At 54.2% G+C, this 24374-nt stretch overlaps 2 protein-coding genes and 1 long non-coding RNA gene across 23 annotated transcripts in view; 1 reads left to right on the top strand and 2 right to left on the bottom strand.

The window, feature by feature from the left end:
- The window catches only part of EP400 (E1A binding protein p400), a 113305-nt gene extending 112208 nt beyond the window's left edge, over nt 1-1097 (bottom strand). For 17 of the 19 annotated variants that reach the window (XM_082353159.1, XM_082353158.1, XM_082353147.1 and 14 more), the window contains exon 1: nt 704-1094. The gene's annotated coding sequence lies outside the window, so the exon portion shown is untranslated. Of the gene's footprint in view, nt 1-703 lie in introns of all 19 variants that reach the window. The other 2 variants (XM_082353154.1, XM_082353150.1) reach the window with 2 other exon arrangements.
- LOC309610422 overlaps nt 1-24374 on the top strand; it is a 487797-nt gene that overhangs the window by 355531 nt on the left and 107892 nt on the right. The window lies entirely within an intron of this gene.
- PUS1 (pseudouridine synthase 1) lies at nt 1371-22173 on the bottom strand. 3 transcript variants are annotated; one of them, XR_014233877.1, is made up of 8 exons: nt 22156-22173; nt 20401-20516; nt 19390-19621; nt 17404-17541; nt 13518-13620; nt 9914-10605; nt 8134-8379; nt 1371-1678 (listed from the first exon to the last, which is right to left on the bottom strand). XR_014233877.1 is itself a non-coding variant. In XM_082353262.1 (7 exons), exons 1-7 carry the CDS (start codon nt 22156-22158, stop codon nt 8332-8334), a joined length of 1332 nt encoding a protein of 443 aa, XP_082209388.1. In that variant the 5' UTR covers nt 22159-22173; the 3' UTR covers nt 8078-8331. The 3 variants fall into 3 exon arrangements, 2 of the variants coding, with proteins under 2 accessions (XP_082209388.1, XP_082209389.1); XM_082353262.1 differs by lacking the exon at nt 1371-1678 and having other exon boundaries at nt 8078-8379; XM_082353263.1 differs by lacking the exons at nt 1371-1678; nt 20401-20516; nt 22156-22173 and adding an exon at nt 19932-20387 and having other exon boundaries at nt 8078-8379.

The raw sequence follows: 24374 nt of genomic DNA, 5'->3' as shown, positions 1-24374 counted from the left end.
TAAGCGAAGAGAATAAAACTCATCTATAACGCCCGGGATAAGCACTACAGCCCGTCGCTATGTTATTCTTCTCCGACTGAGGAGGTGGCGTCTGAGCAGAGATGCGGGCGGCAGATCTCTGCGGGAAGCTGTTCCGGGCGGAGGGCGCGGGCAACGCGAAGACCCCGGGGGCGACAAGCCTTAGCCAGCTGAGGGCTGCAAGTGGGCGAGGGAGGGGGGCTGGAGGCGGCCGCACGCCGCGGCGCGGCAGGGCTCCCTGGCCGACGCGTCTGACAAGTCACTCTCCCTCGGCACCTTTGCCCACACCTGCGCGGGACACCTCGCGCGAAGGAGCGAAGCCGCGCCATCCCCATGCTGCGGAGAGGGTCGGGCATCGAACCCGGACCACCACACCAAAAGAAAGCAACAGACCTGACTTGAATCCCGCGCACGAAAAACAATGCGAGGCGCCCCGCGGCCCCACGGCCCACTCACCGGGAGGAACGGGCCGGCCCGCAGCGGGCCCGCAGCGCCCCCGGCCGCCGCCGACCCCCCTCACGACCGACCGGTCCCGGCGCCGAGCCCGTCCCGTCCCACAGCCAGCGCCGCGCGGGGCCTCCTTCCCCGCGCCCCGGGCCCCCGCCGGGGGGCTCCAGGGGGAACCGAGGCCGGGGCGCAGGCTATAAGACCCCCGGCCCGTCGTCCCCGCCGCGCCCACACCTACCCTGGGTCTGGGCCGCGCTCCTCCACGTCGGCCTGGGGCTGGGGACCGGGCCCAGTCGGCGCCGTTCCGCTCGATACATCCGGGGCCCGGCCAGAGGAAGCGGCGGCGCGCCTGCTACGGCGAGCCGGAAGGGACGCGCGCCCCGCGCTCGCAGCTGCGCGTTGGCGCCCGGCGTGACGTCGGCGGAGCGGGAGGCGTGGAGACGGCGGCGAGAGCTAGACCAGCACGGCGAGGGCGCGGGCCGATGGGCCGGCGGCGGAGCGGGCCCCGGGTTTGTGGAGAGCGGAGGTTGCCCTGGGGGCGCTGCGAGGACGAGGGCGCGGGTGTACGCTCACTCCTCCCGCCACAGCGTCTATTGCGCGCTGGCTGCTGGCCTCCGGAGGAGGTCCCGGAAGCCCGCGGGGCCGCCCATCCCGGGGGGGCGGGGTCGGCTGCCGGCGCTGTGGGCGGGGCGAAGGGCGGGCAGGCGGGCTGGCCGAGCAGGATGAAGGGTCAGCCGGAGGGCGGAGTGAGGAGGCGGCGCAGAAAGGGGGCGGGAGCCGAGGAAGTCATCCCTCAGAACCAGACAAACCGTGCGGGGAGACGGGGTGTCCACTGGTAACTGTTACCCGCCTCACCTTCGGCTGCTCGCTGCTCAAAGCCAATAAACGGGAAGCAAGAGTCAGGAGAAAGGAAAGGTGCTTTAATCAGAAAAGCCGGCAGTCTGGGGAGGAGGTGGACTCGCGTCCAGAGATCAGCTCCGAGGATTCTGCTCAAACATGACAGTTTCTAAAGGGAAAAAGCGGGGAGAATCTCAGGCAGTCATCGAGGCAGCAGGGTGGGTTCTGCGTCCTTCTCTATTGCGTGCAGACTGGCTGACTCTTCAGATGTTATCTTGCCTCAGTGATCTGCCTGCAGGATTGCTAAGGGGGCTGCTGGGGGCAGAGAGCTGGTCATTCTTTAACTGCTTAACTCTTCATTCTGACTTCTTTTAATCTAGGGAAAGAATCAACAGCTTAGGCAAGGCATGTGTGCATTCAGGAGAGCATTAGTCAGGAATTAGTTTAAATTGCCTAGTGATCTCATTCCTATAATTAGGTTCTTTTAAGGTTAGAGGGGAACAGAAATGGGCAAACAAGAAAGGGGCAAACGAGCTGCTTTCATAAAGAATGGAGTTGGACCACAGCCTCACACTATATGCAAAAGTGAACTCAAAATGGATCAAAGGCCTAAATGTAAGTGCTAAAATTACAGAACTCTCAGAAGGAAACACAGATGCAAATCTTCAGGATCTTGGATTAGGCAGTGGTTTCTTATGACACCAAAAACAGAAGTAACAAAATAAAAAATAGGTTGGACATCATCAAAATTAAAAACTTGTGTTTCAGATGACACCATTAAGAAAAAACAACCCAGAGAATGAGAGAAAATAGCTGCAAATCATATACCTGATAAGGGACTTGTATCCAGAATAAAGAACTTGCAACTGAAGAGTTAAAAGGCAACTAATTTTAAAATGGGCAAAGGGATGGATTAACAACAAGGTCCTACTGTATAGCACAGGGAACTATGTTCAGTATCCTGTCACAAACCATCATGGAAAAGAATATGAAAATATATATATATGTATATGTGTATAACTGAGTCACTTTGCTGTACAGAAGAAATTAACACAACATTGTAAATCAACTATACTTAAGTTAAAAAAATTTTTTTAAATGGGCAAAGGACTTGCATATATGCCTCAAAAGAGGATGTACAAATAGGCCCATGAAAAGATATTCAACGTCATTAGGGATCGGCGAAATACAAACCAAAACCACTAGGATGGCTTGAATCAAAAAGTCAGGTAGGGGCTTCCCTGGTGGTGCAGTGGTTGAGAATCTGCCTGCCAATGCAGGGGACACGGGTTCGAGCCCTGGTCTGGGAAGATCCCACATGCCGCGGAGCAACTAGGCCCGTGAGCCACAACTACTCAGCCTGCACGTCTGGAGCCTGTGCCCCACAACAAGAGAGGCCGCGACAGTGAAAGGCCCGCGCACCGCGATGAAGAGTGGCCCACGCTTGCCGCAACTAGAGAAAGCCCTCGCACAGAAACGAAGACCCAACACAGCCAAAAATAAATAAATTAATTAATTAAATTTAAAAAAAAAAAAGTCAGGTAGGGCTTCCCTGGTGACGCAGTGGTTAAGAATCCACCTGCCAATGCAGGGGACACGGGTTCGAGCCCTGGTCTGGGAAGATCCCACATGCCGCAGAGCAACTGAGCCCGTGCACCACAACTACTGAGCCTGCGCTCTAGAGCCCGTGAGCCACAACTACTGAAGCCCACGTGCCTAGAGCCCATGCTCCGCACCAAGAGAAGCCACTGCAATGAGAAGCCCGCTCAGTGCAACAAAGGGTAGCCCCAGCTCGCCACAACTAGAGAAAGCCCGCGTGCAGCAATGCAGACCCAAGGCAGCCAAAAATAAATTAATTAATTAATTAAATTAAATATTAAAAAGACATTGTTAAAAAAAAAAAAGGTAACTGCACCTTTATCTTGGATAGCCCTGAATGAGCCCATGTGAGCCCCGAATGTAATTGCAAGTGGGAGGTAGAGGGAGATTTGACTCCAGAAGAAGTAGGAGAGGAGATGAGAGAAGCAAGAGGCTGGACAGGTACGACTGCTGGCTGTGGGCTGTGATGCAAGGAATGTGGGTAGAAGCTGAAAAGGACAAGGAGATGAATTCTCCCCTGGAGCCTCCTGCCAGCACCATGATTTTAGCCACATGAGACCCATTTTGGACTTCTGGCCTGCATGACTCTAAGATAATAAATCTGCGTTGTTTCAAGCCAAAAAAAAAAAAAAAAAGGTAACAACAAGTGCACAAGCCTATGGCGAAATCGAAAACCTCATACACTGCTGGTGGGAATTTAAAGTGATGCAGCCTCTTGAAAAAAATGGTTTGGCAGTTCCACAAGAGTTGTTAGGAGTTAACATATGACCCAGGAATTCCACTCCTAAGTATATACCCAAGAGAATTAAAAACACACAGCCACATGGAAGTGTGTATGAAAATATTCTTAGCAGCATTACTCATAATTCCCAAGAAATGGAAACAACCCAAATATCCATCAACTGATGAATAAACAAAATGTGGCATATCCATATAATGGAATATTATTCAGCCAAAAAAAGGAGGATGAAATATTGACACAGGCTACAACATAGATGAACCTTGAAAAAAACATTACACTAAGTGAAAGAAGCCAGACACAGAAGGCCACGTATCACATGATTCCATTTATATCAAATGTACAGAATAGGCACATCCATAGAGATGGAAAGTAGATTGCTGGTTTCCAGGGGCTGGAGGGAGGGCACTGGAGTGACAGCAGCTGGATGCCGGGTTTCCTTTCAAGGTTGATGAAAAAGGTGAAATTATGTAGTGCTGATGGTTGCACAACTTTGTGAATTTACTGAACACCACTGGATTGTGCACTTTGAAAGGATGAGTTTTGTGGTACATGAATTATATCTCAATCAGAAATCCATCTTAAAAAAAGAAATGCAGGCTAAACTGATCAACTCCTCAGCAAAATGCAGATGCAAATATCCTCTCTGATATTAAACACACAGAAAATTCTAAAGAGAAAAAAAAACTTGACTATAAAAGGGAGACAGGAGAGGGACGTGAAAGGGGATAAAATTAGTTGGATGAAAGAGGGGAGTGATTTCATGTTTCTAAGTACTGGTAGGGAGGCCCTTTCAATCTTCACTCCACCCTCCTACTTAGCAAAGTTGGAAAGTTAAAAACTACACCTGCCAGATTCCTTGGAGGTCAGAGCCCCAGCCAAGACTTGGGCCCCTCCCGCTTGCTGCATCTGTGCATGACTGGGGGTGGCGGGGAGGTGCCCTCCTTCCTGCTGCTCCTGGCTGCACTTGCTGCAAATATGAGTTGACAAATTTGAGTCTCTCCTGTAAGGGAGGTCCGGTGGTGGGTGGCTTCTTGACCTGAATCCCTGACCCTGGACGCAGCTCTGGGCCTGCCATAACACATCTCCAAGTGTGGGGCTACTGGGGGTCCTGGGTCCTCCCATCCCTCTCGGCTGCAGAGGCAGTGTCAGCAACTGGAGGTGCCTTGGGGGGTCAGTTCTGTTTTGTTTCGGGAGTCATTCCAGGAGACCCAGTCCAAACCAGGTTATTAGGCCCCTCCAACAATGCACAAGCCCCAGATTTCCTGTAGAAAATGTCTGCCCAACTAAATCTGCAGAGTGGTTTCCGTTTCCAGAAGCAGACTGTAACATTTTTCCTCTTAGACCCTCTCAAACTGCAGTTTCAATACACACAGATCAAAACTGCTTAAATGTAAGCTTTAAAAACTGTGAACCGCTATATTGTATACCTGCAACTTATAGAATATTGTAAACCAACTATACTTCGATTAAAAAAAAAAACGCTTAAATGATTTTCCCACTGTTTTCTTGGATGGTTGATTCCTGTGCACATCTTACGTGCCGGCCAATGTGGGAATCTGCGGGGTGGCCAGGGAAGGCTGGCATGATGGGCCGCCAAGCTCCTCCCTCAGCCAGGAGGACTGGGGCAGGGAAAGGAGGTGCCAGCTCAGGCTCTGCTTGCCCTCCTGCATCGGAGGGGATACAGTGCTTTTCTGTTTTTGTTTTGTTTTTTAATTTATTTTATTTATTTATTTTTGGCTGCGTTGGGTCTTCGTTTGAGGGGGGGCTACTCTTCATTGAGGTGTGCGGGCTTCTCATTACGGTGGCTTCTCTTGTTGCGCAGCACGGGCTCTAGAGCACAGGCTTCAGTAGTTGTGGCACGCGGGCTCTAGGGCGCAGGCTCAATAGTTGTGGTGCACGGGCTTAGCTGCTCCGCAGCATGTGGGATCTTCCCAGACCAGGGCTCGAACCCGTGTCCCCTGCATTGGCAGGTGGATTCTTAACCACTGTGCCACCAGGGAAGCCCTGCTTTTCTGTTTAAATCAGCCAGACTCAGTCTCGGTTGCTGACAACTGAGACCCTGACTATGCAGGCCCCTGACTCTTTCCTGAGTGTGCTTCCCCACTCAGGCAAGGGGCACGAGACCCAAAAGAAGGCCGGCCCCAAGATCAGGTTTGCTCCCTGCTGTTGTGGAGAGTGGGGTAACAGGCATTGTCTTATGATACTGGCAGGGATCCAAGGAAACACTTCTACGGCGGACAGGGGCTGTCAGAATTAGGTAGCCATTAGAAACCCGCCAGACCACAGAGTCTGCATCTAGGGGTGCTCACACGTGGACAAGGATATATAGGATGGTCGCTGTGTGCAAAATCAAAGGCTGGACACACGTCCACCAGCAGGCTGAGTAGTATGGACCGCGTACACCGTGGGCCACCGGCAAGAACGACACAGACTTTTGTGATGGCAAAGACCACCACCATCCGTGTGAAGACAAGGGTCAAACATGCTCATATATGCACAGAGATCTCTGGAAGTCGCAAGAAAAAAGTAAGAGTAGGGGCCTATGGAGAGATACTGGGAATTAGGGAGGGAGGGCAACTTCCGTTTTTTTGTACTCTGGTTGTTTTTCCAAGTACATATTTTATTTTATCTTATTTATTTTTTTGGCCGTGCCATGCAGCATGCAGGATCTTAATTCCCTGACCAGGGATCGAACCCATGCCCCCTGCAGTGGAAGTGTGGAGTCCTAACCACTGGACCACCAGGGAATTCCATCCAAGTACATATATTATTTTAAAATATCACATACCCATGGATCCTCCAAGGTGATTTAAATGAGTCACCCAGGGACTTCCCTGGCGGTCCAGTAGTAAAGAATCTGCCTTCCAATGCAGGGGACGTGGGTTCGATCCCTGGTCGGGGAACTAAGATCCCACAGGCTGCGGGATCCCTCGCGCAACAACTACTGAGCTCACGCGCCTCAACTAGAGAGAGAAAACCTGCGCCCCACAACTAGAGAGAAGCCAGCGCGCTGCAAGGAAAGATCCCACATGCCTCAACGAAGATCCCGTGTGCCGCAACTAAGACCTGATGCAGCCAAAAAAATAAACAAAATAAACAATTTTTTTTAAAAAAAAAAGGAGTTTGTTCTTTGCTAAAAAACAAAACAACAGTCACTCACTAATTGCCTGGAGTCACACTTGGGAATTGTCTACAATTTGACCCTGAAACCAAGACCATGTGACCTTTCACGGGAGAACCCCACGATCCCAGCAGTTCTTAGGTTACTTTCTGCCCTGGGGAGTGACTTAAAAAGCCCTATCACAGGTAAAATTAACACGCTTAAAGCCAAGCCCCAATATGTCTCCTTCAAGCCCATCCTGTTCCTAATCACGCCACCTGTTAATGGCCCAGGTAGCTCATCAATTCCTGAAACCCAAAGCCCAAGTCAGCCTCGAACCCTCCCTCCCATCCCAGCCCCAGGCCACCTGGCAGCGGCAACCACTCGCTACGGTTTCTCGGACCCAAAGGCACACCTCACTTGGTCTCTCCCCCACATCACTGCCAGTCTTCCTGATTCTACTCGCCCCACCCGCTCTGTTCTCCGAAAGGGAGTGCTCCCTCGAGATTTGCCACGTTGTACACACATGTGCAACCCACCACACGGCATTTGCACATACATCACATGTGCACACGTACCCATGCAGACACATCCACCTACGATCACATCACATAAATACACGTGCACAAACTGCTCACACACCACACGTGCGTCCACGTGGGCACACACATACCACAGCATATGCACGTGTGCATCCCACGTGCACACACACCACGCATCTCCTGCAGCAGACTTGCCGACTGCCTGCCCCCCGCCTGACCCCTCTTCCTTGGTAACAGAGTGTCGCCTTCTCCTCAGGGCGCCACTTAATAAAAGCATTTCCCTGCCCCCCTTGCAGCTGGACGTGACCACATGACACACCTCTGGCCAGCAAGGGGATGAAGTCACTGGCGGGACGTCCCGGAGGGCTCGCTACGGGACACAGTCAACGACGTGCCCCTTCCTTCTGCCCTCCCTCCTCCCTCCCGCCCGGAACGCGGACGGCGCCAGGGATGCACGGACCAGGATGGGAGCTGCGTGCTGCAGGGGGCCGGGTGGACACCCAGGAGCCCGTGTCCTCCAGCGCCGGGGGCTGCTACCCCTGGCCCGACGGCCCCCCTGTTCTGTCCTGGTCTGCGCCGCTGCCGGGCCGCCGAGCCCCACCCTGACAGCCAGTCCTGCCAGGAGCCGCCCGCTGTCCCGCCCGCTCCGGCCTCCGCCCAGGCACGCGCCCCGCCAGGTCACCCGTTCCCGCCGCTCGCTCTGCTGCTGACACAGGGCCCGGCGCTCCTTGCACCTCGCTCGGTGGAAGACCCGTGGAAAAGACCGAGCAAAGGTAAAAGAAGTGACTGAGCAAGGTTTGTACTTATTTAATAAGAAAATCGCTTCTTTAAAAAAATAGTGTCTTTACGTGCTGAGTTGTGTGTAGTCAACGCGTGCGCTGAAAACAGATTCGCAGCAGGTTCTCCCTGTGATGGAAACTCAGAAAGATGCAGGTCTCAGGACCCTGATGTGAGGAGGCCGGGCGCGGGCTGTCCCGTCAGGGCGAGGCACGCGGCCAGCAGCAGCTGGCAGGTCCCGGCGTGCGTGGTGCGTGTCGTGGGCCAACTCAGTCACTGCCCCCATCCCCGTCACTGCCTTCCAGGGCACGGGGGACCTGCAGAGCGAGAGCAGACAGGAAACGGCTGTTGGGGAGCGCTCTGCCCGGCGAGGGCCCTGCCCTGCCCTGCCCTGCACGGGGCTGCCCAGGGCAAGGCTCAGCCTCACCCCGTCTTTCTCTTCACTGATTCAAGAACCTGTCTTGAACGGGCAAAGCCAAGGGCTGGGGACCAGAGGGGGCCTTCATCGGGCCCCTTCACATTCCCAGAGGCTTCAGTGACCTTGGGGACATAAAACTGAGCTACTGCAAAGCTGGTCAAGTACAAGCCCCTCGGTGCTATGTAAAGACAGCAGATGGCCCGAGGCCTCTCTGTCTGTGGGAATCCAGCAGAGGGCAAGCCTGGCCCCCAGGCCCCACCTGCACACGTGCTCCATTTGGCCTCTCAGTGCTGGGAAAATTAATAACCACCAACATTTAAAGGGTGGACTATTTCACATACAAGTCTGGAACCCCAGTTTCTCCTGAGAAAAGGTAAGCTCTGCCAACACTCGGGCCCACCCTCCACTGGCTGGCGCTGAGCTGCAGGGGCCCTGCCGGTGGAACAAGAGCTCTGCCGTTTCCCACAGTCTCCACCAAGTCCTACCTCCTCCCCGACGCTGCTTGGAATTCACCACCCGACCTGCAACCCCTGCCTTTCTTACACCTGGCCCACCTTGCTTGCTCCCCTCACCTGTATGCACATGGGTTTACAAGCCCGGCTGGGGAGGAAGGACAGTGTTTTTCTAGATACCTAGATAATGGGAAGAAATCTCCCAGAGCTCCAGGTGGGAATCTCACCCTTTGACAGCCTGCTGGGACACCATGAGAGAACATGGGCTTTGGGGACCCCCCTCACCCCAGGGTAAAGAATTGAGAACTAAAGTAAAATGTTAACTTTTAGCTCCAGCACCTCCAGTCGTGGATGCTCTCCTCCTAACGTAAGGTTGGCAGTTAACTCACAGATGAATCACACTTTGAGCCAGGTCCCTGGTCGGTATCGGACAGCAGGGCTCTGGGAGAGCGGGGCCGAAAGCACAGCCTGCACCAGCCTGCGTCCCCTCCCAGACGGAGGAGGGCACCGCGGGCCTGCACAGGAACGCTGCCCAGAGGGCGAGGAGAACGACGCTTGGCCACTCAGCGTCCCTGGCGCCTGTCAAGTGACCCCATGTTCTGGAGCCAGGCACGTGCCAACTGACCAGCAGCATCAGCCAGAGGAGGACGTCCTCCTGGCACCTCCATCTCACACACGGGAAGACGGCCACCGAGCATGCCCCCCACCCAGCGTCACTAGGTGCAGAGCAGGGGAGCTGGCCACCAGGTCCTAGGCCCTGGCCCTGCTCCTCCCACTGCTGTGACCCCGGGGCAGCGACAGGCCTCTTGGTGCCTCAGCTTGCTCATCTATACAATGGGTACAGTGACAGGGGGCAGAGTGGGTCTAAGCTTAGCCACGGACAATGACAGGTGTGGACAAGTGCTTGGCTGAGCTCCTGGAAGGGCCAGCGTCAGCCCCCGTGGTTCCCCTGACCCCCGGCCCCCGTGGCCCCGGCCCCACCTTGGTGCCCGGGCCGGCGGCCGCGTGGGCAGTGGCGCTGAAGTCGTGCACGGGCAGGGTGCTCAGCCACTGGGCCATGGACCTCTCGTGGCGCTCGGTGCTGATGATCGTGGGGTAGATGTGCTGCTCCTTGAAGGCCGCGACCTCAGCCTCCTCCCGCGCCCAGTCCAGCGGCTCGTGCAGCCCGTCGTGGCCGAAGCGCTGGTTGTACTTCTCGAAGTGCACCCGCTCCAGGACCAGGCCGAGCCCCGGCGCCTTGGGCACGTCCACCTTGGCCTCCCCCCAGCAGCGCTCCAGCACACTCTCGGGCGCGTAGCCCTTGACGATGGCCACCACCAGCCCCACCATCTTCCTGATCTGGTGCGTCATGAAGCTCTGGCCCTTGACCTTGATCACCGCAAACTCCATGCCTTCGCGCACGAAGGGCTCCTCGCAGAACATGTCGAGGATGTAGCGCCGGGCGCTGGGCTCGCGGGGCCCCTTCTGCGAGGTGAAGTTGTGGAAGTTGTGGGTGCCCCTGTAGCAGGCCAGGAGCCGGTTCACACGCCCCAGCGTCTCCGCCTGCAGCCGGTACGTCTCGTCCTGCGCGTCATGGTCCTTGTGGGCGAAGGCGAACGTGGGCAGCATGTAGAAGTAGGTCCTGGCATCACACTTGTTCTTGGAGTTGAAGCCGCCCGTGACCCTCTTCAGTCCTGGGGGCAGAGGAGGCGATGAGGACAGACGGACGACACCCTGAGCAGGTCTGAGCGCCAGCACCTCACCTGCCGAACCCGGACGAGCCTGAGGGGGCCCCGGCTCCATGCGCTAAACCCTCAGCTAAACCCTGTCAAACAAACCCCGGGGTCGGCCAAGGTGCGGGACATCCTGCTCTCGCCTCACGGAGCCCGGGGGATCCACGCGGACTAAAGCACCAGCCGGTGACCCCGACCCAGAAGCCTTGGATCAGAAGCCACCCTGCAGGTGAGGCCAGGGCCAGCAGCGTGTTCAAGCAGCAAAAGAAACTGAAAACAAAAAGTCCAGCAACAGGGAAACGATCAACGGCTCTTAGACATTAGCAGAATGAACCAAAAGCAGCCCCGCAGAGCAGGCGCCCGTCCCCAGGACCGGGGGCCGCACCGCTGAGCGCTCACTGTGCCTGGCCAGGGCTCCCGACAGACTTCTTAACCGTTAAGTGAAAAAAGAAAAGCAAAACGAAGAACTACGTGCAGGCGGATTCCCTTTGTGAGAGAAATACAAACATACGGATTACGTCTGTATTTGTATAGAAAATTTCTGAAAGAATCACAACAACTGTTGGGGGGGGTGGTTTCTGGGAACTGGGGACCAAGAAGCGCCTTGTGGCCCTGGGTGCTCTGTGCTGCGCCGCTGTCCTCACGCTAAAGTCAAGACCGGGTCGCGAGGACTCAGCCTCTCAAGGAGGCTGATTTAAAGGCCAACTTCGGCTTCGTGTTACAAGGACTGATTCGGACACCGCCCCGGGGCTGCCACTTCAAGGCTGCATCTGCGCCGCCCTTCCCGTCTTCTGTCTCTGCTGTCGTGTTTGATTTGGGGTAATCTTATTTTTGTGTTTTGTCTTGCTTTAAGAATTCAATTTCACCGACACAGAGCATCACAGGTATGCTTTGTGCACCTAATTTCCGTCGTGCGGAACGTAACTGCCAAGAAAAGGCTGAAAGGGGCCGGCAGCCGACCACATGGCTGGGCTGTTAAAGAGGGAAAACACAGCCTTGCTGTGTCATGTTACGTAAGCGGTGCTGACGGCTGGGAATGGTGTCGGGTTTGGTATTACTGTAGCAAAAGCGGGGAACCACCTGCGGGATACATGAGAACATTCCCGTGGAGTGAATGTTGAGAGGCATCACATGGGACTTTCAGAGGACTGGCTCCCGGAGAAGGTCTTCAGGAGGGAATTATCCTCACCAGGCAGAGAAAGACCACAGGACAATAAAAGTAAAACTGTGTCATGCCAATAATAAATGCAGAGCCTTCCCTGGCGGTGCAGCGGCTAGGACTCCGAGCTGCCACTGCAGGGGGCGCGGGTTCCATCCCTGGTCGGGGAACGAGATCCCGCATGCCACGCGGTGCAGCAAACAAATAAATAAATAAATAATTTTAAAATAAATTCAATAGTGGGCAAAGTAACCAAAAGCAAGGGTTGTGACTTTGTGTTGAGAACCCTATTTATACTTGTACCAAATGCCCATGGCAGTTTTTTTTTTTAACAGCCCCAAACTGGAAACACCCGCAGTGTTCCCCACCGGGTAACTGGATAAACAACTGGAAACCACGCAGCGATGGAAAGGAACAAACTGGATACACCTGACAACGTGCAGGAATCTTTAACCAGGCTCAGTGAAAGAAGCCATTCCATACGATCCTATTTACATAAAACTCTAGAAATACGAAGCCATCTGCAGTGAAAGAGAGCAGATCGGTGGTCGCCTGGTGAGGAATGGGGTGGGAGGGACGTGGGGAGGGTTACAATCTTCTAGGGGTGACACAGAGGGTGACTCTCTCAAGTGGGCTGGTTTCACAGGTAGGCACACATATCTCAACTTTTTAATTGTATAACGAACTACGCAGTTTACCGTACACTGGTTATACTTCAACTTTAAAAAGCATTTAAAAGTCTTTTTAACTCTCTGGTTAAAGAAAAAGTAACACTGTAGCGTGCGGGCGATAACACAGGCAGACCCGAAACACACGCCGCAACAGCAGGACAGGCGCAAGTGCGTGGTGCAGGTGCCAGGTGCGTGCAAGGTGGCCTGGCTTCACGTGAGGGCAGCTGTGCTAACTGGCCCATGGGTGCTCTGACCCCGGGGCTGGCAAACAGCGGCCAAAACCATGGCCGTTCCTGCACAGCTTCTGAGCTAAGGCTGAAAGGGTGGTTAAAAAAAGAAACAAAGGAGAAGAATATGCAACAGAGACAGTAATCTATGTGGCCACAAAGCCTCAGATAGTTTACTACCTGGCCCTCTACAGAAAGACTTTGCCAGCCCTTGCTTTAAGGGCCAGCAAAGCAATCACTGAAAAAAAACCATAGCGAGTCATCGCATTAGCTAACCAAGGTGATAATGAAATGCAATGACAAGAAACATCAATTAATCCAAAAGGAGGGAGAAAAAGAAGAGGGAAACAAATAACAGATGGGACAGAGAGAAACAGAAGGCAAGAAGAGCTACCCCCAGCTACCCCAGTACCACATTAATTATCGGTGGCACATATATGCCACTTAAAAGGCAGAGAGGGTCAGACTGGAAATCCCATTATCAGGCCTGTTACAAAAGGGAGTCATAGCCCCTGTTTTAATTTTCTCAAATCTGGACTTTCACATCCAAGCATTTGGTTAAAACAAGGCACACGTAGCACCAAGATGCTGCACCGAGGGCCTTTCCAAGTCTGTCTGTCTGGCTGTGTCCCTGTCTGAAGGAGGCGGGAATACTGAACCCTTTCTCACAGCTGACTCACAACCACTCCTACCAACTGCTAAGCAACCACGCTGTTATCTCCGCTCCGCGACAGAGAAATTCGGTGAAAGAAGAAATTTCGTGTCCCTGTGAGACCGACCACCACCCAGCGTGCAGCCCAGCGCTGCAAGGCTTACCCAGTATCCGAATGTGAGACGGAAGGTGGCTGTTAATCTTTTCTAAAAGGTCGTCAATCAGCCACACCTTCAGAGACACAACCTGGCCGGCCGCAGACACACCCTGCAAAGGAAGCAGACATGGGAGGGCCAGCTGGGCCGTGCACTTGGAGCAGGACACTCTGCAAGCTGGTCTCTTCAGCAGAAGGACCACACGCACGCTACACCTTTCCGTGGAGGAATTCTGCTTTTAGAAGTGCATCTGAAGGGAATAATCAGATACAAGAGCAGTGCTCTATATACCAAGGGAGTGAGTGCCACATAACTTATAAAAAATTACAAGTGAACTTCAGAGCCCAGCAAAACATGGGAACAAATACATGAAATCCTGCAGATAGGAGATAAAGTCCCACCTTGGATGTGACTCTCAAGGACTCAGGAAAAAAGAAAATGCAACTTAGATGACAGAACTCTGGAGCTGAGCAAGGAAGAGGTCACCATCCAAGTCACAATAGCAGGTATCCTGTGGAGATGGAGTGCTAGTGACACAGGTAAAACTGATCAAGCTCTGCACTCAAGAAGAGTACAGTTTACCATTTGTATATTATACCTTTTTTCTAAAAGCCAAGTTTTCATAAAAGGCAATATGGCAGTAAGGTCTGGGGGAGGGGAGCGGTGTGATTCAGAAGGTGGACGAGGAGGGCTCCTGGGATGCGGGCAGAGACCCACATGTTGACCTGAGTGGAGATTATCCAGGCGTTCACCGTAGAATCACCCGTTTCACTTTACACTGACGCTGTATGCACCTTTCTGTTTACTACAGTCATACGTTCTAAAAAGATTTTTTTAAATGTAAGCAAAGAAGATAGAGTACCGTGTAACACATGTAACACTCCGGCCGAAAAATTTCTTTAGTCTGAATCTAGTCATGAGAACAATCAGACAAATACAGATGGAGGACATTCGTCAAAATAACTGGCCTGAACTATCCAAAAACATCACGTCAGGAAGGACAGAAAGGAGGCGAGGAGACCATTTTAAAGGAAACTCAAGGGCTTCCCCGGTGGCACAGTGGTTAAGAATCCGCCTGCCAATGCAGGGGACATGGGTTGGAGCCCTGGTCCGGGAAGATCCCACATGCCGCGGAGCAACTAAGCCCGTGCACCACAACTACTGACCCTGTGCTCTAGAGCCTGTGAGCCACAACTACTGAGCCCGTGTGCCACAACTACTGAAGCCCGGGTGCGCCTAGAGCCCATGCTCCGCAACAAGAGAAGCCACCGCAATGAGAAGCCCGCGCACCGCAACAAGGAGTAGCCCCTGCTCGCCGCAACTAAAGAAAGCCCACGTGCAGCAATGAAGACCCAACACAACCAAAAAAATAAAGAAATAAAAGAAATAATAAAAGAAATAGAAAATAAAATTTTTTAATTAAAAAAAGAAGGAAAGTCAACAGACATGACAACTGAATGGAACCATCAACCCTGGGTTAGACACAGGATCAATAAGAAACGGTGTATCAGGTGTTAAATTTCCCAAGGGCGACAGCTACACCGAGGAGTTGCCAGAGGACGCCACTGCTCATGCGACATATTTTGGGGTGAAGGGTGATGACGTCTGCAACTTCCTCTCAAATGGTTCCATTCAAAGGCACAAAAAGGAAAACAAATATGGCAAAAGTTTAACACTGCCGAGTCTAGGGGAAGACTAAGGGTGTTCATGCATTGTTCCTGAGACTTCTGGAGGTCTGAAGTTTTTCCAAATAAAAAGTTGGAGAGATTTTTGTAAAAAAGAAGAAAGACAAAAAATAAACTGGTGAGATGGAACACAGGCCGAATCCACTGTTCCCCAGGCAGACACCCTCCAACACGGGGGCATCTGGCCACGAGTGGCTACTGAGGGCATAAAACGGCTTTTCTGAAATGAGGTCTCAAAGTCTCAGTACACGAAAAAGGAACAGAAATAACATCTCATTGCTAATCTTTTTATATTGATTACATGTTTTTTTGTTTTTTTTTAATTTTTGGCTGCATTGGGTCTTTGTTGCTGTGCACAGGCTTTGTCTAGTTGCAGCGAGCGGGGGCTACTCTATGTTGCGGTGCGCGGGCTTCTCATTGCGGTGGCTTCTCCTGTTGCAGAACATGGGCTCTCTAGGCACGTGGGGTTCAGTAGTTGTGGCACACGGGCCTAGCTGCTCCGCGTCATGCGGGATCCTCCCGGACCAGGGCTTGAACCCGTGTCCCCTACACTGGCAGGCGGATTCCTAACCACTGTGCCCCCAGGGAAGCCCTGATTACACGTTGAAATGAGAATTTTCTGGATATGTTAGTGGAGAGGTGGGTGATAACTAAAGGGTCCAGGGAAGTTTTAGGGATGATGAAAAGGTTCTAAGCTTGACTGTGGTGATGGCTGCACAACTGTGAGAAAAGACTAGAATCAATGAATGTACCCTTTACATGGGCAAAATGTGTGGGAGTGAATTACAGCTCCTTGAAACTTTTTTTTTTAATCTGAAACAAAAACTAACAAAATATTGTCATTTGTTCGTCCATGGGGATGTTAGTATCAAAGGTTTTCTAGATTTCCCAAAATGTAAGAAGGAAAACATATTCGAATAAAACCATCTCTAATAACAGTGAAAACTGAAATAAATGCTAGCCCTATATTTGAAAATGCTGTCTTCATTAGCTCAGGCAAATGTTTACTTTTCTTCTGCCTTGAAAACAACCAGAGAGCTGTAAGTGGGAAAGTTAAAAAGAAAACGAACACCACGAAGAGCCCCGGTACTCTCTACCTGGACCAACTAACATGTGACTGGATCACCCACGAGACTGCCAGGCGCCTGTTTTTGTTCTCAGCTGTCTGTGCGTGGCTCTGGTTCCGGGGTTCTGGCCTGGGCCTGTGGATCCCACGGGACGCTGTACCTTTGAAACTCGACGTTATTCAGATTCCTGGGACCCTGACCTGCAAAAAGCTACGTGTACCACAGACTCCCAGTGACCTTAGGTGGCCAGAGAGATGATTTCAGGGCCCGGGTCTGAGAGAGCAGGCTCAAAGGTGCGCGGGCACTTTGGGTTTTTTATCTCCTGGGGGAGAGCTTTACGTTCTCCGTGGCTGGTTGTCCCACCTGCCTCGGCGACACCCTCCCTTCCTTTGTGGGGAGACCGTGCTCGCACCAGCCCCACACCTGGGAATGTGCCAGGGTGGGACCAGCCAGCGACTGGCCTGGGACGCTGGGAGAGCCAACCAGACAGCAGGACTCAGTCTCATGAGCATGAATGGGCAGTGCTGGGTCACGGCCACCCGAGACTCCTGAGTGTGCAACTCCCGCGGGGCTCCAAAGACTTGGCGCTCACACACGCACGATGGAAAACTATTTCCGTTCATCGCTTTGTATGTTGATTACACGTTGAAAGGCGACTACCTTGGATACACTAAGTTAAATAAAACTGATAACAAAACCCAGCGTCACCTGTTTCCTTTTCCCTTTTGGCTGTGGCTCCTAGGAAGTTTAACATCACACGCGTGGCGGGCCTCTGTGGCCACGCGGTCCTACTTGTATCGCGAGCCGGAGATGGATGGATCTAAGGCAGCTGCTGTGGCCACCGTGCCACCCACAGGAGCGACGGAGGAGAAAGCACAGACGGAGAGGACGCCAGACCTTGTGGCCCCGAGCACCTAGGTCCAGCCACACCTGGGCCGGAAATGCCCCAGCTTCTTGGCCACACGAGGCAACAACTTTCTTTCCACTTACACTAGTCTGAGCTATGCATCTGTCATTTGTAACCAAGAGAATCTTGAGGGATAAAGATGCTAAGATGGAAAGTGGGACGAGGACAAACAAAAACCACCGACCGGCGGCTTCGGTGCTGCTCGCACCTGCAGGGGACGTGGGGACAGCACCTACCTTGTCCGTCCGGGCGCAGCGCTGGAAGGACATCTTCCGCATGTCCTCCCCGTGATTCTCAGGAATACAACCCGACCGGACCAGGGCGGACACCAGGTCATCTTCGATGGTCTTGAATTTCGAGGACCCAACATTCCTCTGAGGAAAAGAGAAGAAAACTTGTTTTTCACTCAATCACTACCCACAGTAGGGGCCCTGGGCCATGGCTGATCCAGGTAGGGGCATGTGCGTTGTGCCCGCACCCGGCAGGTGGGGACCGCACCTGTGGGCATGGAGAGACCCTGCAGCTCGTCCCCCGACCCATGGGAAGCAGGAAAGCCACCTGTGGGTACCCGCAGTCCTAGACACTTCCCACCCTGGGCAGCTGACAGTGGGCATCACCTGAGACATCATTTCCCCCTACCTGGTCAGATGTGAGACCAGCACCCTCCTGCTGCAGACCCATCTGTCTGTTGCACCCGGCCAAAGAGGGACTCCCCTCCCTCAGCACCCCCAGGGGTCTCCCTCCCTCACCACAGCAGGTAGCAGGCCCTCCTCCATCACTACAGGGAGGCAGGCCCCCCCAGCTGGAGGAGGAAGCACCCCAGGGTGCCGCCAGCACCTAGTGGGTGGGGATGCAGTGTAATCCTGCAGGACCCTGTGACGTCAGTGAGATCACCACCCTGACGCTGTCAAAGAAAATCTTTGCCAAGCAAGGGACACAGGGCGACAAGCACTTCGCCAAGACGCACCACAGTGGGCAGGTTCTTCCCAAAGTCTACCTTACAGTCCCCACTGCAGCTTAAGTCCAATCCCTTTACTCAGCAAGAAGCTATAAATGCTCCTCCAGCGGTCGGAATGGATATTAAGAAACGGGGATAACAACCCTTCCCCACATCCCGCTGTGTCCTTCTGTCACCCTGTGAGCTACCGTCACTCTGTACCCCCTCATCCATTCCCCTGATGGGGAAACTGAGGCAAACAGAAGATGATGAGGCACAGGCAAAATTCTCAAGACAGCGCGTAAGGCAACAACACACGTAATCAGTCACCCTCAAACAAAAAAGCATTTAAACATCCGCAAAGAGCAGCGGAGGTGGTTTATTTGTTCCACTAAGTGAGACCGAAGCACTGTTTCCACCATTGTCACAATCTACCCGTGGTCATCAAAGGTCATCAAACTGGTTTCACGGGTGCAACCCTATACTTAATAAAAAATACTAAAATAGGATACGAAGTATCCCATTACAACTATTATTTACAGTAAAGGTGACCACAGCACCTGGTAAGGTTGGGCACTGTTTTCTTAAACTTCCACTTCAGTTAGATACTCTACACAGCAGTGAATTCCTCCCTGCGAGTCAAGCTTAAAGAAGTTTAAAGAACAAGGCACCAAAGTGTAAGAGCCACAATGCTGACCACAAGGAACAGGAAGAAAATCTACGTGCATCTGCTGGGGTACCGGGGCTCTTGTGCCTTTCGGGAAAGGGTCACAGGGCTGGGCTGGGCAGGGAGTTCTCACGTGCCTGCGTACCCACAACTGTCACCTTCACGTGTCTAACGAAGAGTAACAGCTGCCTCTTCTGAGCACCCCTGGCGCTGCCCCAGTTCTAGCGTGCAGTCTCGGTCAGCCTAATGACTCTTCATGCCCTACAAAGTCAGCACCGTCATCATAAAGATGAGGAAACGACGGACTGAGAGCTCTAGTCACTTGCTGCCTCTGGTCATCGGCAGGCCTGGGCCTTTAACCACCTCGGGAGACTCATGAACACCTGCCCCCTGCAAGCATCCAAGCAATGCATGGATGAAACAGGACTCAAAGCTGCTTCAATCTGAATCTAAATCTTGCTTGACGGGACCCACACGATACAGGAGGTGAAGAATGAGACCCCTCTTTCTGCCACTTCCCAAGATGGCTCACTGGGGAACTGTCACTCTGAGGTCCCCGGCCCTAGCACGCGGGCCTTGAGAGAAGTCAGAGCTGCCCAGCCCCGCGGGCGCCCTCACCTGCATGCCGTGGTAGCCCTTCCCGGAATAGGCCACGAGCAGCACCACCTTCCGCTTGGGCAGCTTCCTGTGCTGCTCCCCGTCCTCGCTGCTCTTGAGCTTCTTCGCCTGCTGCTCTGTTTCCTCCCAGATCCTGGCCGTGCCCTGCCAGCCACGCCGGCCCTTCCTGTCCTGCTCCTGCTGGGTCCCCACGGGCACGGGGGCCTCCCCATTCCCTGCCATGGGGGGCAAACTGAAAAGACACGGTGGCGAGGGGGGGGTGGGGTGTGAGCAAAACACAGAAGGAAGCGGCCCAGTGAAAGACTGACGGTGGCAGCATGGTCCAGTAAACACCCTGGGCTCACCACCGAGTCCAAATCCCAGCTGGGCGCTAACTGTAGATCTTGCCCAACCACCAACTTGGCCTCGGTTTCACTGTCCAAGAAATGGAGCAGTGACAGCACACTTTATGCGATTAGGGCTGGTGCTCGCCGGGCATGCAGTCGGGCTCAGTGGGGGTCAGCGTGCTACCCTGGGGTCACGGACAAGTGCACTGTCATTACCAGAGGAGGCGCGGTCCCAGGCGCGGGGTCCACGGTCCGCAGGCTCTCCTCAGGGCCCAGGCCGCCGCCCGCAGGCTGGGGAGCCCCATGCAGGCCCGGGAGGGGCAGGGGGGGGGCACGCGCCCGACCCCTGACCTCCCCCGGTACGCACCCACCCGGGCCCTCTAGACCCCTAACCTCCCCGGGGCCCCTACACACCAGCCCGCCCCTCCTTAACTCCGACCACGGCCACGCTCCAGCCCCACCCCTTGTGAACTCTAACCTTCCCGGGACCCTCTCACGCTCCAGCCCCGCCCGCGGATAACCTAAGACGTCCCTGACCCCCAGGCTGACCTCTGACCTCCCCAGTCCCTCCTGCTCCCCCCCTCGTCCTCTCGCCCCGCCCAGCCGGCTCTCTCTCGGGAATCAGGGAGACCCCGGCCACCCCCGCCGGGACTAGTGGGGCGCGCCCCGACCCGGCCCCACTCACGGAGCCGCGGACTGAGCCCGAGCCGGACCACGTGGGCGAAGGCGGAAGCGGAGCGCGCGGCCGGACGGCGGCCGGACGTGGACAAAAGTCCTTCTGGGCGAGGCGGGCCGAGGCGGCTTGGGGCGGAGCTTGGTGTCAGGGGCGGGACTGAGCGGGGCTTCGGGGCGGGGAGGGCGGGGCCTGGCGCCGGGAGCCCGGTTCCCCGCTGCCAACTCGGGGATGGTTTGAGGCCGATGCGGATGCGCCCTCTTAGGGCGAACAAGTCGTCCTAACAACTACGCTTCCAGGCTCTGTTCCGTGTTACACGTGTTAGCTCATTCAGTCCTGTCGCCTGCCTTAGGGAGCAAGCACCATAAGAGCAAGCACGCTACTGAAGAGGAACCCGAGGGACAGGCTGAGCCCATGGCCGGAAGCCACAGAGCACCAGCCCCGGCATCTGGAATGACAGCCTGTCTTTCAACAGTGTGCAGACCAGCGCCTTCCCACAAACCTCTCATAAGAAAACACTTGCCATGTGCCAGTGCCAGGTGCTGCTCTAGTGGCTTGATGCCTGTTAGCTTATTCAATCCTCATGAAGCCTTGAGGAAGGTTCTCTTGTCCCCATTTTACAGATGAGGAAGCTGAGGCACGGAGAGGGGCCCAAATGCCAGGGAGAGACTGGGTCATGCTGGAGCCGCCTGTGTGAGAGCTCCAGGGAGTGAGGACCTCCTGGAAGCTGGTAGAAGACAGATGGGAAACTCGTCCACACATGGGGTTTGGGAGGCGGCACAGATGTCACCACAGCTGGCGGGAGCGAGCGACAGACAGCCCGCAGAAGGCGGAAGGAAGTGCGGCTGGCGGCACGGGACTCAGACCTCCCTGAGACGGCCACTCGGTCAGTAGCTATTTTCCGAGCACCTACTAGGTTCCCAGCGCCTGCAGAGGCTGGGAATAGACTAGGAGCAGAACCCGTGCCCTCGGGAAGCTTCCATTCTAGGGGGGACAGACAATGACAGACCAACAGCAAGAGAGTGTGTGATCAAGTATTAAATGCTGTGTGAAAACGACTCAGAAGTACTGACGCATGCTACGGCTGGGGGTGAACCTTGAAAACACATTCAGTGGAGACGCCAGGCGCAGAAGGCCACGTCGTGCGTGTGATTCCATGTACAACTGACCCTTGAGCAACGCAGGGTTGAATGCGCGGCTCCACCTATACAGAATTTGTTTCACTAAATACAAAGTGCAGGACTACTCAGTCTGCCAGTGGCTGAATCCACGGATGCGTAACCACGGACACGGAGAGCCAGCTGTCAAGTTATATGTGGATTTTTGACTGCGTGGGTGGGGGGGGGGTCTGTGCCCCTAACCACCACGTTGCTCACAGGTCACCTGTATACGAAATGTCCAAAACAAGCGAATCCACAAGAAAGAAGCTGGATCAGTGGCTGCTGACAAGGATTCTCTCCTTGGACCAAATTCTACGCAGCCTCCTAGTTGGAAAAGTCAGGCTTAGTTGGAAAAGAGCTCAGGCAGGCGGGAGGGCACAGCTCACCGGTGCTAAACACCCCCCCAGCACAGCCCACCCCTCTGGGGAAGGGAAGAAAGAGCTGCCCCAGGGTTCCAGGCATGAGGAAAGGTCAAGGTCACATGTGGTCTGGGGAACTCAGGTGGCTGAGCAGCCTTAGGAAGCATCGGGGCACCTTCACACAGAGCACCCACCTTCACCCAGAGCACCCCGTCGCACAGCACCTACCATCACAGAGCACCCCTTACCATAGAGGCTCCTTTGTCGGGGGACACTCCTTCCCTGCCCTCGCCCGCTCTGGCACATGGAGGTGGACATGGGGCCCAGGCTGAGACATCCGTGTGAGCGCACGACCTGGGCAACTGTGACGGCTGGAACTAGAGCCGCCGAGGAAGGCAGTTGAGAATGGATGGTGGGACTTCGGGTTGTGCCCCGGGAAGCAGTCCATCTCCCCCTGCCCGTGTGAACCAGGAAGCTCCCAGTGCTGGAAGAGAAACCCAGGCGCCGGGTGAGGGCAGTCTCAGGGGCAGGCCCAAGACCCCAGGCTGTGCCACGGGCCAGCAGGTGGGGAGGATGGAAGCTTGGGGCCGTGCTCCAAGGTCCTGTGTCAGGTGAGAGAATGAAAGGAAAAGACCACTGAGGGGCCTCCCTGCAAACTGGCCATGGTGGCACCGAGCCGGACCCAGCAGCCCCGATCCCACATCTCTGATCTACGGAGAACAAACTGAGGCCTGTGAGGCTGGGACAGGTGCCCAGGGGGCAGTTGGAAGTGGGGCAGGCACCTGAGCCGGACCTCCTGGCCGAAGGCCCCCTGTGAGCATGCCAGGAGCGTGCAGGGCAATGGGAGCTCCGCAGGAAGGGGGGAGCCGGTCCCTCCCGTGTGCCCGCTGTACCCCCGGCCCAGCCAGCCCTCCTGGGCCCTCCTTACTGTCAGGCTCCTACACAGGGATGTTTACAGCAGCTTTACCCATAAATACCAAGACTGGGAAGCAAGAGGATATCCTTCAGTAGGTGAATGGATAAATAAACTCAGTACCCCCAGACAGGGGAGTATCATTCAGCATTGAAAAGAAGTGAGCCATCAAGCCATGGAAAGACCCGGAAGAAGTCAATCTGAAAAGGCTATACACTGTGTGATTCCAGCATTCTGGAAGAGGCGAAACTATGGAGACAGTTAAAGGGACAGGGGTTGAAGTCAGGGGAATGAACACAGAGCACAGAGGATATTCAGGGCAGTGAAACTACTCTGCATGACACTGAAATGGTACAGGTCATCATATGTGTGTCCAAACCCACAGCACGAGCACCAAGAGCGAATCACAACGTAAACATGGACTCTGGGTGATGCTGATGTGTCAGGTTTATCAGTTTATCAGTGTAGGTTTATCAGTTGTAACAGATGAATCCCACCCATGCAAGGTGTTAACAGGAGAAGTAAAGTGGGTGGCAGGGGGCGAGGGAGTATTTGGGAACTCTCTGTACTTTCTGCACAATTTTTCTGTAAACCTAAAACCGCTGTAAGAAATGAAGTCTATTAACTTGACAACAAAATGCCACGGTTGTCTTAATCCTCTTTTGGCATTTCTTTGTGTAACATACTGGGAGCCCCACAGAGCGGAAGGGGCTGCGTCTCCGCCAGGCACGGCCCTTCCTGTCTGCGGAGACGCACTCCAGGAAGCCAGACTGGAGCAGCCCTGCTGGGACCTGGCCTTTTGAGGCCCCACCTTCCACTTCCTCTATCACTACCCCTCCGCGAACTTTCGTTTCACATTGCGGTTAGCCTTTTTGGTAACTTAATGAGATACTTTTAACCTATTAAAACAATATGTAGGGCTTCCCTGGTGGTGCAGTGGTTGAGAATCCGCCTGCCAACGCAGGGGACATGGGTCCGAGCCCTGGTCCGGGAAGATCCCACATGCCGCGGAGCAACTAAGCCCGTGCGCCACAACTACTGAGCCTGCACTCTAGAGCCCGCGTGCCACAACTACCGACCCTGCGTGCCTAGATCCCGTGCTCCACAAGAGAAGCCACTGCAATGAAAAGCCCGCGCACTGCAATGAAGAGTAGCCCCCGCTTGCTGCAACTAGAGAAAGCCCACGTGCAGCAGTGAAGACCCGATGCAGCCAAAAAAATTAAATAAATAAATTTATGAAAAAATAAACTTAAAAACAGATAAATAAAAAACAACACGCAGTCTAAAAAATGCAAACCTTACCACTCAACAACAAAAAGAGAAACCATCCGATTCAAAAACGGGCAAAGGACTTGAATGGATATTTCTCCAAAAATGATCTAGAAATTGCTGACAAACACATGAAAAGATACTTGAGGTCACTAACCATCGGGGGCGGGCACATGAAAACCAGAGCCTCTCACACCCACCCAGAGGTGGAGCGGGGGACCCTCCTGCGCCGTGGGTGGGGATGGAAGTGACGTGGCTGCTGTCAAGGTCTGGCACCCGGTGAAC

This window comes from Balaenoptera borealis, assembly GCF_965194805.1.
Source record: "Balaenoptera borealis genome assembly, chromosome: 14".
Classification (NCBI taxonomy): Eukaryota; Metazoa; Chordata; class Mammalia; order Artiodactyla; family Balaenopteridae; genus Balaenoptera; species Balaenoptera borealis.
The sequence above is the reverse complement of the archived record's forward strand: the minus strand, read 5'-3'. Positions and strand labels throughout refer to the sequence as shown.